The sequence below is a fragment of the Neolamprologus brichardi genome, chromosome 3 (genome assembly GCF_056152115.1).
Source record: "Neolamprologus brichardi isolate AB-2024 chromosome 3, ASM5615211v1, whole genome shotgun sequence".
NCBI classification, from domain to species: domain Eukaryota; kingdom Metazoa; phylum Chordata; class Actinopteri; order Cichliformes; family Cichlidae; genus Neolamprologus; species Neolamprologus brichardi.
The window spans coordinates 44,066,617-44,080,089 of NC_142106.1; the positions used below are offsets into that span (position 1 = coordinate 44,066,617).

The 13,473-nt window shown below is 43.0% G+C and overlaps 1 protein-coding gene across 1 annotated transcript in view; it reads left to right on the plus strand.

Annotated features, from left to right (window-relative positions):
* Nucleotides 1-301: 301 nt before the first annotated feature.
* Nucleotides 302-13,473, plus strand: part of fgf11a (fibroblast growth factor 11a) — a 104,079-nt gene continuing 90,907 nt past the window's right edge. The window contains exon 1 of the mRNA XM_006807189.3: nt 302-1,663. Within this exon, the coding sequence (XP_006807252.1) occupies nt 1,471-1,663 (193 nt within the window). The 5' untranslated portion in view covers nt 302-1,470. The remainder of the gene's footprint in view (nt 1,664-13,473) is intronic.

Consider the following 13,473-nt stretch of genomic DNA (forward strand, 5'->3'; position numbering starts at 1 on the left):
CACATGCACACACACCCATCTCCCACATTCACTCCCTTGCACGTGTGCAATCGGGCTGAGAGAAGACTTTCACACAGACTTTCCTCTCACACGGACTGTGCAGGTGGACTCGGCAGAACCACACCACACTGCTGTCACCCACCAGTAGACACTTTTGCACGCGCACCGGCAACACAGCACCCACCGTAAGGCAGAGCTACCTGCTTGCACACACCCCCCTTCCTCTGTCACTCCCTTCTCCTCATCACCTCTCCCTCCCACCGTCTCTCTCTGTCTCCCTCTATTCATTCATCTCTCTTCCCCCCCGCTGTGAAGTGGCATGAGTTTCTGAAGGACACAGCGCTCCGCTCTGCTGTGGTGTAGTGCGCTGCTGTTAGAGTTGGAGAGCCCGATCCGACAGGAGGGATAGATAGACTCACTGCACTCCCTCCCTCTCTCTCTTTCCCTCCCTCTCTCTCTCTCTCTCCCCCTCTGTGTCGCTGTCTGTCTCTCTGTCCCCGCGCTCTCTCGTTCATGAATGTCACCTCTATCTCTGGGAAATGCTGGATTTGTCAAGTCTCCGTCTTTTTCCCTGTCTTCTCTCAGGGCGCGGGTGAACGCGACGGGGATGCCAGGGGAGCCTGAAAGATGCCGAGGAAACAAGCCGCGCTCCGTTCAGCAGAAGCCGCATCCCTTCATCAGCTTGCAGAGCTGATACCTCAGGTCGGACAGTCACTACTTCTTCCTCTACTTCTCTTGCTCTGACTGTGTTTGAGGTGGAGAATTTTTACAGGTGAAGGCAAAGAAAGGACGGGAGTCACAGGCTGTCCCAACAGTGATACTCCTGTCATTTTGGAGAGTTAATGTGTGGACCCCTTTTTTTGTCTCAGTGAACAGCATCAGGCTTCTTATTTTTGGGACTGAGCAGGTGAAGAGGACTAAATTTCATCGTTTTTTTAATGGTTCTGGTTTTATAATGCGACGAGTCCCGTTTTGAGACAAACTTCATTTGTGCTTGGAGTACTCTTAGACTGGGACAGAGGTGTCAGAGGGATAGCGGCTACACTGCACTGGAATTTGGGTGGATAACAACATGACTCGTCCTGGCAGAGGTAGAGTGACGTGTGAAAGCTTTACTTGAATCGGTCTCCCAACCACAACGCACAAATCCCAGAAGGACATATAAAGGCAAACGACCACTCATCCAAACCTCCGTGAGCAGTGGTTGTCAGACTTGGGAGGGCTTTTAAAGGATCCACCCTTCTCTTTCCTCCACCTCCAACTCTTCCTCCCTTCCTCTCCTTCTTTTTCTGCTCCCTCCCAGTTGATTCGTCCTAGGAAGCCCCCTCCTCCGCTCTGCACCCCTCCCTCAGCGGTGCTCCGTCGCCCTGGGTGAGTGGGCAGGGGGGTGGCCCACGGTACCCCCCGACACCTGGGTGCCACCGAGCCGCCAGAGGCTGGTGAGGGGGCAGCTGGGTCAGCACTGGGAAGATGGCCGCTCTTGCCAGTTCCCTCATCCGCCAGCGCAGGGAGGTCAAGGACCCCCAGGCAAACCGGCAGATCGCCAGCAAGCGAAAGCCCTGCCCGAAGAGCAACAAGTCACTTTGCCAGAAGCAAATCCTCATATTAATATCAAAAGTTCGATTATGTGGCAGTCGAGGGAGAAAAATGGAGAAAAGACCAGGTGAGTTTGTAAAGGCCTTCCTCATCCAAATCCCCTTTTGCAGTTTGGCACTTCCCCTCTGTAACTCCCACCCAATCCCCTCTTTTTCTTTGCTCTGTTTGCTGGATAACTGAATTTTAGTTGACTTGCCAGACGACAGATTAATCCTCAGCTGTAAAGCCTGTAATTTCAGAGTTCAGGACTTAATCTGAATCTGGGAAACATTCCAGCCCATCTTCCTGGTAGCTGTACCCGACATGTCCTGTGTTTATTGTAACAGGGCTCGTACAGGAAATGGACAGAGTAAATTCCAGCTAATACACTCAGCTCTGTAACACTCACCACAGGCATCAGCCAACCTGTGCTGTGACTTTAGTGATGACTTTGTCGGGGTGCATGTGGACACATTCACACTCATACACAGACACAGACACGCACACACACTCTGGTAATCTGCAAGCCTACAGTAAATGTGGCCCATGCATGCAGCGATTTACTGGGAAGTAAAAATGTCAAGAGGTCTCTCATTTGTAATTCTGACAGCCATTACTCTCCCTGTGCTTCCTTCAAAACAGGTTAAACACACTTTGGACTAACATGTCTTGTTAGCAATTTTGTTGCTGTTGTTTTTTTCACACTGAACTAAACGAAACAGTAGATTTGTTTGATTAGGGTGACCTTGCTGCACAAGTTGCTGACATAAACCTTTGGGGTCTGTTAGAAAATACTTTTCTAAATTTAGATAAAGAGAGGCAGGACTGGGTCGTGAAACACAAGTGGAGTGGACTTGATCACTGGCAGTGTTGCCAACTCCTCAATAAGGAAAATCGCTATTGGTTGTCCTAAAAGTCACTAGAAGTCGCTAAATGACGTCATCGCCTAATTTGCATAATTGGTCATGCTAATGTAATTATAACCTACGTTGTTGGAGACAGAAATGACATCGTGGAAGAGACATAAAGTGAGTAAAAAAATGCCCTACATCCATTTAGAATTTATTTAGAACTACAAATTAAATTTCTTTTAGCAATTATTGTTTTTTTAATGTCACAATTCCAACCCTGCTCCTTTATCCGGGCTTGGATCGGCAAAAGTGACCCGAAATAGGCACTCTGGTGGAGTTACTTTGTGTGTGTGTGTTTATAAGTATGTTAAACCTTGTGATCAACAAAACAACATTACAGCAAAACAAGAACTGACTGTGTTACAGTCATTCTGCTGTCATTACTATGTTTCACATTATTAATAAAACTTTAGACAATCTGAACAGTTGTGTGTGTGACTGGACGGGACAGTCGACCGACCAGTTCGGACGTTGCCTTTTCCCGTCTACTTGCCCTCCGCTGTCCTTTATTGCTACTCTGTGCAAAGTATGCATGTTCCTGTGCACCTGTGTGATATTTATTAGCGGTATGCCGAGTTCATTGTGATAATTACGTAGGGAAACCTCTGGCGTGTGAAGCAGCATCTGCCATAGAGGCAGCTGCTCTCTATATTATAATTATGGTTGTAAAATATGTCGGACAGGCCGTGGCATTGCCAGCTCCTCGGGAAAAGGCCACGTGCGCTACCGTTCCCATTGTTTAAAGCCATTTACATCCTGCTGGCTTCACTGCTTCTCACACTCCTGTGGATTTATTATCGTAATCACGGGCACGTATGGAGGCTGTGGTTTGAGACACATTACCAGCTTCTCCATTTCAAGTTATGATCTACAGAAGCCTGTGATGAGCACCGTGTGTGACAAGATATCTTCATCATGTGTGCATGTGTCATGGACCCCCCCCTGTGTGTCTGTGTGTATGCTAGCTGGTGAGTGCGAGTTTGAATCCTCATCGTGTGTGAGTTTCTCCCTCCCTCTCAGAGATTTTCCCGAGGCTACAGTTGACCCCTGGCCAGGAATAAACAACTAGAATATTCTCGAGCTGTGGCCTCTACCTCCTCCTCTTCTTCCTCCTCCTGGCATCACTTCAGACCAGCTCGCTTACAGCTTACCTTCACTTTGCTTCCAACTGCCTTCCATTGTTTCCATGGGCTTCATTTGCCTCCTTTTGGCTTATTCTGCATGCTGTGGCTTACAGTCTGTTGAATAGTCATGTATTTTCATTGGTCGCTGTTATCTGACATGAGCTTCCTCTGGCTCTGGTTACCTTTTATTGGATTCTGTTAACTCTGAGACTGTTAAATTAAAATTCAGCCCAGATTTAACTACAGACATATTACAACACGAGAGCTTTCACAGTAAAAAAAAGAAGCTAAACACACGAACTTATTATGAATAAGGTGCACATGTGCAAGTATCCCCAAGGCAGGTAGAGAAACACTGATGAACCCCAGAGCACCATGAACTCACTCAAGTCCACAACTCACCAGAAAGCAGCAGTGAATCTTTAACTCTGAGCCAACGTTGTAACATCAGACCACTTGCAATGTGATCTGTGCTTTCTTTCCTTGTTTTTTCCATTGTTCATTAAAAATCTGTCTCTGTCATCCTTACTTGTTTCCATCTGAAGTAACTGGACCGTTTTAGTTCCAGGAAGTCTAAAATGTTTGATGGGTCTTGTTGTGTGTTTAAAAATAAAGCCAATAATACTAGTCTGCTGGTTATTGAAGAGATTGCAGGGTTAAAGTGCTTCTACATTGACTTTACCTTTAAGAACCTGGAAGTTAATCTATCTTTGCTTCCTACTCTATAGCGAATGTTACACAGCTCGAGTTATTGTTGAATGTTCTGATACAACCTATTGGAGAAAAATGTGGAAAAGTTGGTAGTTTTGATACGACTTATGATGTGCTGCAGGTCTTTTCCAGGGAACCCCAAAGGAGATTACACAGCTTGGTGCAAATTTAGGTGGGGATTCAATCCTTTGACGAAGCACACAAAATGCCATATTCTACAAGTAAGCAGAAAGCATCAGTGAAATGATTTATTCAGCCTACCAGGGCTCATTTAATTATGTAATCTTGTAGTGCCATTTTGAATACATTAACCGATGGAGAACTTCAAATCTAGAGAGTTGTGTGGCATGAGTCAGCACAGATGAGCTGCTGTGTGCCAGTTTAACAATCTGCCCACCGTATTTACAGACCAGTGTGTCAGGGACTCTCCACAGACACCTCAAACGTGCAACTCAGTCTTCCCGTATGCCTGTAAGCGTGCGTGTTTACGCTATCGTGTGTCAACCGCTCTCTGCTAGTACGTCACTACATTGTGACTGGATACTTCAGGTTCCCTTTGTTGAAGACCATTTGAGGCTATTGCAGGAGAGGAGGAGGTGTACTCTGAAACAATTGTGTGTGCGTGCGCACGTATGTGTCCTCAAACATTCGCTTTGTACCTGCGCTGTAGTGACGGCCGGAGTGACGTGTGCTTGTGTGTCCTGGCCTGACCCACATACCTCTCCCCCTTACCTTCCCTCTTCTACTGTCATCCCACGTCTCTCCCCGCTATCTCACTCCTGCACCTCCACACACACACACACACACACACACACACCCTCTAACCCTCACCTAAACCATACTAATGATGCCCCAGCACTACAGCCCACTCAGCTTATAACAAGGTCATCTTGCCCCGCACAAACACACACACTTACACATACACAAACCACCCTGAGCAGAGACACAATTTCAAGTACAAACACGCAAACCCACACACACATACAGGGACAAACACAAACAAATGATGAGATTTTATGATAATTTAGGTGGAGTGTGTAGGAGAGAGATAATTTCACCCCGGCTTTGTGCTTGTGTGTGTATGCAGGGTTGATATGATCTAATGAGGATGTTAAGCCGCCTATTGGATATCAAAGCGAAACCAGTATAGCTTGTCTTGTCCTCTGACTGCCGGCTGGAGCTGCTGTGGAAACCCTCCTCTCTTCTGTTAACAGGATAGAATAACACTCGGAGTTGTTTCTGCAGCACGGGGGCCAAGTGTTCATCCAGCAACGGCAAATTGGTGTGTGTGTGTGCAGCAGAGGGAGAAAATGTGCATGCATTTGTATCAGAGACAAAAGACGAATGACAGTGTGACAGTAGTGAGCATGCACACTTCAGCCTGACTCTGTGTGTGTGTGTGAGTGTGTCCGAGGCTCATTGTTGTGTCGTGATACATCAGGGCACATCAGCTCCTCTCATTAACACACACTGATTTATCAATAACGTGCGGCAGCGTTTGGAGAGCACACATTGAACCGGGGCGATTTACTGCCTCGTAGACCGGACACTCTGGACAGGCCACACGAGGGAGGACTATATTTCTTTCTCTGCCTCTCTGTTTGTCTCTCTCTTTATCAGCATTCTCCCTCTCTCCTCCTGCTGGTTAATCCATCAGCTTTCTCTTTCTCTCTCTATCTCACCTCTCTTTTTTTCTCTCTTTTCTCCCATAGCTTTGATCACCCCGATCTTCCTCCACACACACACACACACACACACACACACACACACACACACACACACACTTATCTTTTCAAGGACATCTTGCTTTCTTATAACTGTCCGTCTCTCAGTGTCTTCCTGTGTCTAATCATCTTTTCTTTGGTCCTTTCTTTGTCAATTATTCACTGGACACCAGAGAGACTCTTGTTATTGTGAATCCATGTGATGTAACATGTGGTTCAGTTGTTAACTGATCACCAGTGGGTGTGATGCACACCCAATACCAGCTTTATCTTCTAAAATTATACCGGTGTACTAATTTTCAGCCTGACATCATGACATCACTCATTGGTGCGCCGCCACAAGGTTGCATTTACCAGTATCAGAAAACAAACTTATTATCCACAAAGACCAAAAATGTTGTTTTTACAAGGTTGTAAACTGGATTTTAATTGCAATTTTATTGGGCATTTAAGCGTGAGGGTCGCAGCCTCAAGTGGCCACAACAAGAATAACAGTTTTTGACTTATTCCTGCATTGCTGATGTTTGTTAGGTGCGTTTGCAGTCTGCGTTATTACAGATAAAGTAACTGGAAAGACAACATGTCTATTTAATTAACCCTTTAATGCACCAATTATGACAACAACAACCAGGATTTCATGCATGAAAGGGTTAAATAACAATAATTACAATGAAACACGTCATACATCTATAGTAACATTAAGCGACCAGTGGGTGGCAGGATATGGTGTGACACATCATTGCCCAATGTAATGGTTCATGTGCAAGTGCACCATCAACAGCCTTTGGATAGCTGTCCACTGTAGTGACAACTTTGTGTGAAAGGGTTAAAACCACAGTCCTTACCCAACATTAGAAAATGGCCCATGTTTATTAAAATGCAACTATAGACAGCAGTTTAAAAGATAACACTTCAATTATTGTAGCTCTTTCAAGGGTCCCAAAAACACACTCTGATATCACTTGAATCAATTGCATGTTAAAGAAAAAATGGATGCATGGATTTAATAGAGACATTGTTACCAGAAAAACCACTGATTCAGCTTGTGGTGCGAGTTCACAGGAGCCATCGTAAAGCACTTTTTGTGTACCACATTTTTATTTTCAGTTTCTCTGTTACTGACAGTTAGTTAGAGATAACCAGCCTTCAATCTGCTGTCAGCCAAACTACTACTACCACATGCTTCAGGCAGTGCATTAGCAGCTGATTGCATCCATTGTTTTATAACCGGTTCTGCCCTCCGTCTTTGCCAGTGCAGCAGATGTTGTGTATGAAATGGGGCCCAGAATAAATGATTCAGAGATGCTAACATTTGCCCTGTGTGATGATCAATGTGGGCTTTCAGTCCAGCCCCTCCCAAACAATTGATTTATGGAGACAACCGGCGTTTGTTTTTGCTGCAGAGTTTTTTTGGATCGGCATCAATCATCATTATCAAACAAAATCGAATATTTCTGGTGGAAGTGCCCGTATCTGTGTGTGTGTGTGTTGTATTTTATCTGGCATCTGTCTGAACTGTGGGTGAGCGCTGATTGGGATGCATTTGGTTTATGAAGTCTAGTAGTTCCTACCCTAGTAGGAATGAAGCGAGCTGCTTATATGGCATTTTGTTGGCACGACACGGCACAGCGAGGCACTGAGCGCGACAAAGTGTAATTAGAGCAGGGCAACGAGAGCCACGATGAGTTTCAGATCTGGAGACGTTGCTCTTCAAATGACCTCCAGTTGAGATCGTATCACACACAACTGAACTCAGTGTTTATGTGTGCATGGGAGTTCATCAATCCCAATACTCAACATCCTGCTTTGGCGTCAGACACTGTGATTTACCATCTTGAGAGCCCGAGTAACAAATAACCGGCGAGCGTCAAGCCAGCGCTACCACCATCACCACCAACCCAACATCGCCTTTCTCAATGTCACAAACCCCTACAGGAAGACTGTCCCTTTAATCAATGCTTGTAGTTTAACCCATTATATTAACATGCTGAGGGCAGCGAAGCCATCATTTGCATTTGATATGCAATCAATTTGCCGCATGGTCTCCGTGCGGAGCCGGGCGAAACGTGCGTCACATGGCGATGACAGTTTAGGGGTACAGGGAACACAGACAGACGTACGACTGCAGCAACAATCAAGCGGCACGAGACCCTTCTGTCTAACATGATGACTCACAGCAGTGCAGGGAGATCCACAACAAAGCACACAACACACACGCACGTACATGTCGTGGTCACGCGTTCGGAGTCTGATCTCTCTCTCAGCTCCACCACACAGTGTCCCTGACCGAAGTGAGGCTCTCCAAAAGAAAACTCATGAAATCAGATGCCATTTTTTATCTCCCCTTCTTACTGTGTGTGTGTGTGTTTGTGTGTATAAACCTCTCATTCTAACACATACCCACCACATCAAAAGTGCTGTCGAGTGATGTGCAAAGATAAACTGGCCTTATGGGAAAAGTCTCTGTGTGCATGCTTTTCTGCTTGCGTCTGTATCTGATTACGTGTTAATTTACTCTGATCACAGGGACGGTGGCACCCAAGGGTGGTGTAGGATTTACTGACAGGTGCTTTGGCCCGCGGCAGATCAGCACACAGCACACACGAGCAACCCTTTTCTTTATAGCTTCTTTATATAATTATTTTAAAATGTTGCTAACATGGGGTTAGACTTGTTATGTTTTCTTCTATAACTGGTTTTAAGAAATAGATCTCCAGGCTTTCGGTAGTTCTTTTAGAGTTTTTCTTTGGACAGTTCTTTTCACTTATATCAGCCCAGTCCTTGCACATGACCATTTTCAGAGGAATAACTAAAAGGACGAACCAGTGTTGTGTTGCACATAACTGACAACTTAACAAATAATTTTAAATTCTTTTTTTGGGCACTTTGTTACTAATAACCTGTCATAAAAATATAATTGTTAAATATAATAATTATAATGTTCGATTTTTCTTTAATTGAATCAACAACAAAAAAATACCACTACCAACAAGATGATTCTTAAAGAGCTCTTAGCAGATTAGCAAAACATGCTAATCTGCTAGTAGTTTAGCATGTTTTGCTAATCGGCTAATGTCCCTACAAAATTTGAGAAACTGGTTAAGTGAAGGACAAAAGAAGAAGTGGCAGGCCTAAGAACTATCTGCAGCACATGAACAGCATAGAAAGTCATGTCCTTAAGAAATAGGACAAAACATCCAGCAAAGACCTGACACGGGGCCTGAATAGCTTCATTTATTAGCATGACAATCCCAAACACGCTGCCAGTTAAAGCATACCTGAAGAGGAAAACATACCATTGATCACTGAGAGCCTGGACATCAACATTAATAAAGCAGTGTGGGATTATCTTGACAAAGAATGAAAGAAAAGAAGAGCTTTGAATACCCATTAAGAAGCCTGGAGAACTATCATTGAACACCACTTAAAAAAAATTACAAGAAAAAACCTGTCTAGAAGAGTTCAAGCTGTGTTGTTCAGGTTTTTTTTTTTTTTTTTTACCTTTTTATTATAGGTTAGCATGTTTTTCAACAAATCCCTGCACCTACCTCCCGTTTTCCTAGAAAAATATAAAGAACTGCTGTGTGGTTCAAGACTTTTGCAATCTACTGTATACCAACCAAAATGTGATCTAGTTTTCAGTCCATAAACTTCAGCTTGCACAAGTCATTCAAAGTAAATTTATAACAGAAAACCTGCCCAATGAGCTGGGTTTGGACTTTAACAGCCAGGGGCTTCTAAGACTGCTATGAATGATATTAACCTAAATTACAAGATCCAGAGCTTCTGGCATATGATCCATCCAAAGAACTCAGTGTGGCAAGTGGACTACTGCTGCTTTCATTCCAATTTTAACTAAATTCCTCATGGAAGTGTAATACTAAATCAAGTGTCCCTTTTATTGATGTCTGAGCAGGAGCGGCTATATGGCAGCGTACTGTATGATAAACAGGGCTGCTTCCAATATATTTGTATTTTGCAGTGAAGAGAAACGTATTCAGTCACAAACACAGGGAGACACAAGCACACACAGGACCAAATCCCAGGACCCCCACAGATATTTACCACTTGTCCTGTACTGTATTTACAGTGCTGTTTCCAAGTCACTGCACGAATAATGCTGCATTACGCCTCTTACGAGTGTCTATAGAGACGCAGCAGAGGCAAATGTCTTCCTTATATAATCATAATTGATTGTGTTATTGTACAGACATTGAACAGGTACAGCTTTTCAGACAACTCTCCAACGGATACGCACACAATGTGTGCACAGTAACACAAACACTACTGTACTTGTTTTGGAAAGAAATGTGGCAAATTGCATAGACAGACTTGCAGTTTACATTTGCAGTATACACACACACACACACACACACACACACACACACATACACACAGGTGATAAAAGAGCTGCAGTCTACAGTGTATCACCCTCTTTAGGCAGGTCTGTAATTTTAATACTGTGTAAATCTTAAACTGGAACCTACAGCACACACGTTTCTTATGTAAAGGATTTTCTGTTAATTTCTTTTATATGTCACACACATAATTCATATGTATATGCATGTGTGTGTGTGTGTGTGTGTGAGGCATCTTGCTGATTGCGGCATCCTGTCTACCTGTGTGTTGTTCCCCAGCGGTACACAAGCACAGGTGCATAACGTGCCCTTCACTTTAATGTGCCATCAATCTGGAAAGCTGGAGGCAAGCCAAAGTGCAACCTTCCCAAGCCACTGCACACATCACGTATGGACACACGCAGCCATACGTGTGTGTGCGGTTAATGTATGGTGGAAATGCTTGCCTTCACATGAGAGTTTGCATAGAATCGAGAGGAGAGTTTCTTCTAATCCCAGGGCTTTCCCTGTGCCATTAAATTATCCATCATGCAATTAAGATGTCATTCATCAGAGATGGCCAGAGACAGATCGAGAGCGATAGAAGGCCCTCTTCACCATTTATTAAGTCTGCACTGAGCATTAAAATCTTATAAGTCAAATGAAAAATTTAAATTTGTAGATCTTTGTGCTGATCAGCCTGCTTTGTTATTGTCCTTAAACCAAGCAGAAATATCACAAAAATGTCATCTCTCAATTTTAAGCAAAGATTAATTGGCGTTATAATCTATAACCAAAATTTTTAAGGTGTAAATTGGACATGAATGCTACACTATATGGTTGAATTTTTGTGTGTATAAGCTGCAATAATTAGCAAAACTATGTTTTAAGCATCTAAATGGTGGTCACCGAATGGTGCACCGAAGCAAAGTGATTATATCATAATTATTATTATAAGTCACAGTTCTTGAGATTTGTTCTGAAGTGGTGTAATTGAAATCAAACTGAAACTGGTGCTTTTCTAATTAGCATACGAGATGCTTGCAGCTACAATAACATCAAATGTTTGTTTGGAAAAACCCGTTTTGAAAATGTGAAATGCAAAAATCCAAATGCATGTATGCAATGTACGTTTATATGTAGTCTAATAATTTGCCTCAGCTGCTTTAGCCTACTTCCTTTCCACAAAAGAAAAGGAAATACTTGGCTTATCCTTTACATCTTACAGGGCAAAGCTAGCACAGTGGGCTACTTCTATTTCCTATTTCTCTTACTTCATCATGCAGCACATCTTCGAGCGCACAAGCTCTCTACAGGAGTGCAGGTGTGTTGCTTGAGTGGAACAGCTCGGTTATTAGCTCTTAAGTTGCATACTTAACATTAAGACAAATGCATCAGTGGCAGCTGTTGTCGCGGGCCACCTAACGAGTATTAGCGGTGTGGAAACTATTGGCGTTGCAACTGCTGTGTTTACACAGTCACAGAAAGCTGGCAGCTAACAAATTAGCAAACAACAACTCTGCTAGCTAGCAAGACAGCGGCTGGTCTAGCTGTACACTAACTGCACCTTATCCGGTCTTTAAGTCTGACGTCATTAGCCTTGTCTGGGCTCAAACTCCGCTGCAGGTCCATAAGTCAAACAATCACTGCGGCATCACTGAGAGTTGAAAACTGTCCAAATTCTTTCATCTGTGATAAAATGATCAGTGGGTCTGCTTTACCAGGTGTAACAATTACGTTTAACATCCAGGCATCCATGAAAACGGAATTTATGACATTTAACGGAGTTAGAAATTAGCAGGAAGTTAGCTTGCTACCTTCCATCTAAATACAATATAGCATGTCCTGACTGAGGGATTTTGGAAACAAATTAAAACGCACAGCTCTGTTATCACTTCCAACATAAATGAAGACAGCAGTGATGTTTGTAGGGTTACTGAAGTTTGGCTAGCTGGTATATAACAATGTGCTACGCGACCGCTAGCGACACAGCTATGTTAGCATAATATAAACACGCTAACTTTTTCCCACTTGATAGTTATGTGAGTGTTCTCGGTGGTCAGAGACAAATGTAATCTCATGGCAGGATGCTGTAAACAGACCAAACTTCAGCCAGGAGAACAACTGAGAGAATCCATCCACAATACGAGGTTAGTTATTCATATAGTGCTGCATGAGCTGTAGTTACATCGTAAGGTTTTAAAAACTGAGCTTTAAAATGATTAGCAGTAATAAAAGTTTTTAGGGGCTTTTTGAGATTAAATAGAAGAAAATACAAAACATTAAACATGTTAACAACACAAAAGCCATATTAAATGCAGACTACTTTGGGCCCGGAAGCAGGATTCGTCACGTCATCACTTAAAGACCGGATACTGACAGACGATGTGCTTTGCCTTCATAGCTAGGGGTTCCATGCCTTTTACCGTCTCAGTAAACTACGACCCATAGTGGTCAAGCAATACCAACTTAATTCTACTAATCTGAGTTTGACATACTTGCCTTGCAGCACTGCGTGGATGATCTTTCCCCAACCTCTCTCTTCCACCGCGCTTTCCACAGCCATAGCCGCAACCCTGTGGTTGTTAGTTCAAATTCATTGGTCGATGTTTAGCGTCATGTCGTTATATGTCCCAACATCCAATGGCATGTCACATTGTTTTCATGACCGTGCCCTCACCCCAGGTGCAGAGGCCTATTTCTGTTCAGGAATGTTGCAGTTCCTACTTCTACATTTATTTTTTTAAATATATAATTAGCACAGCGTGACCGTGCAATGTTTAATGTTTTTTTTTTTAGTTTTTATTCCTATTAATTATATTTTCACTTATTACCTCTGAATTATTGAAACAGACCTAGATGACATAAAATTTTCAGCAAAATTATCATTCAAATACTCCTTTAATTATTAATTGTTCTCATTAATTTTAGATCATTTTATATATTTTTCCATAGTATTACATTTGAATTTAACAGTTCACAGTTAACAATGTAACTATGCATATGTATAAAAAATATATTTAAAAAACAAGAAAATTATGTTTTATTACATTTACAGTGATTTTATGTTATTTTACATTTGACATCACAG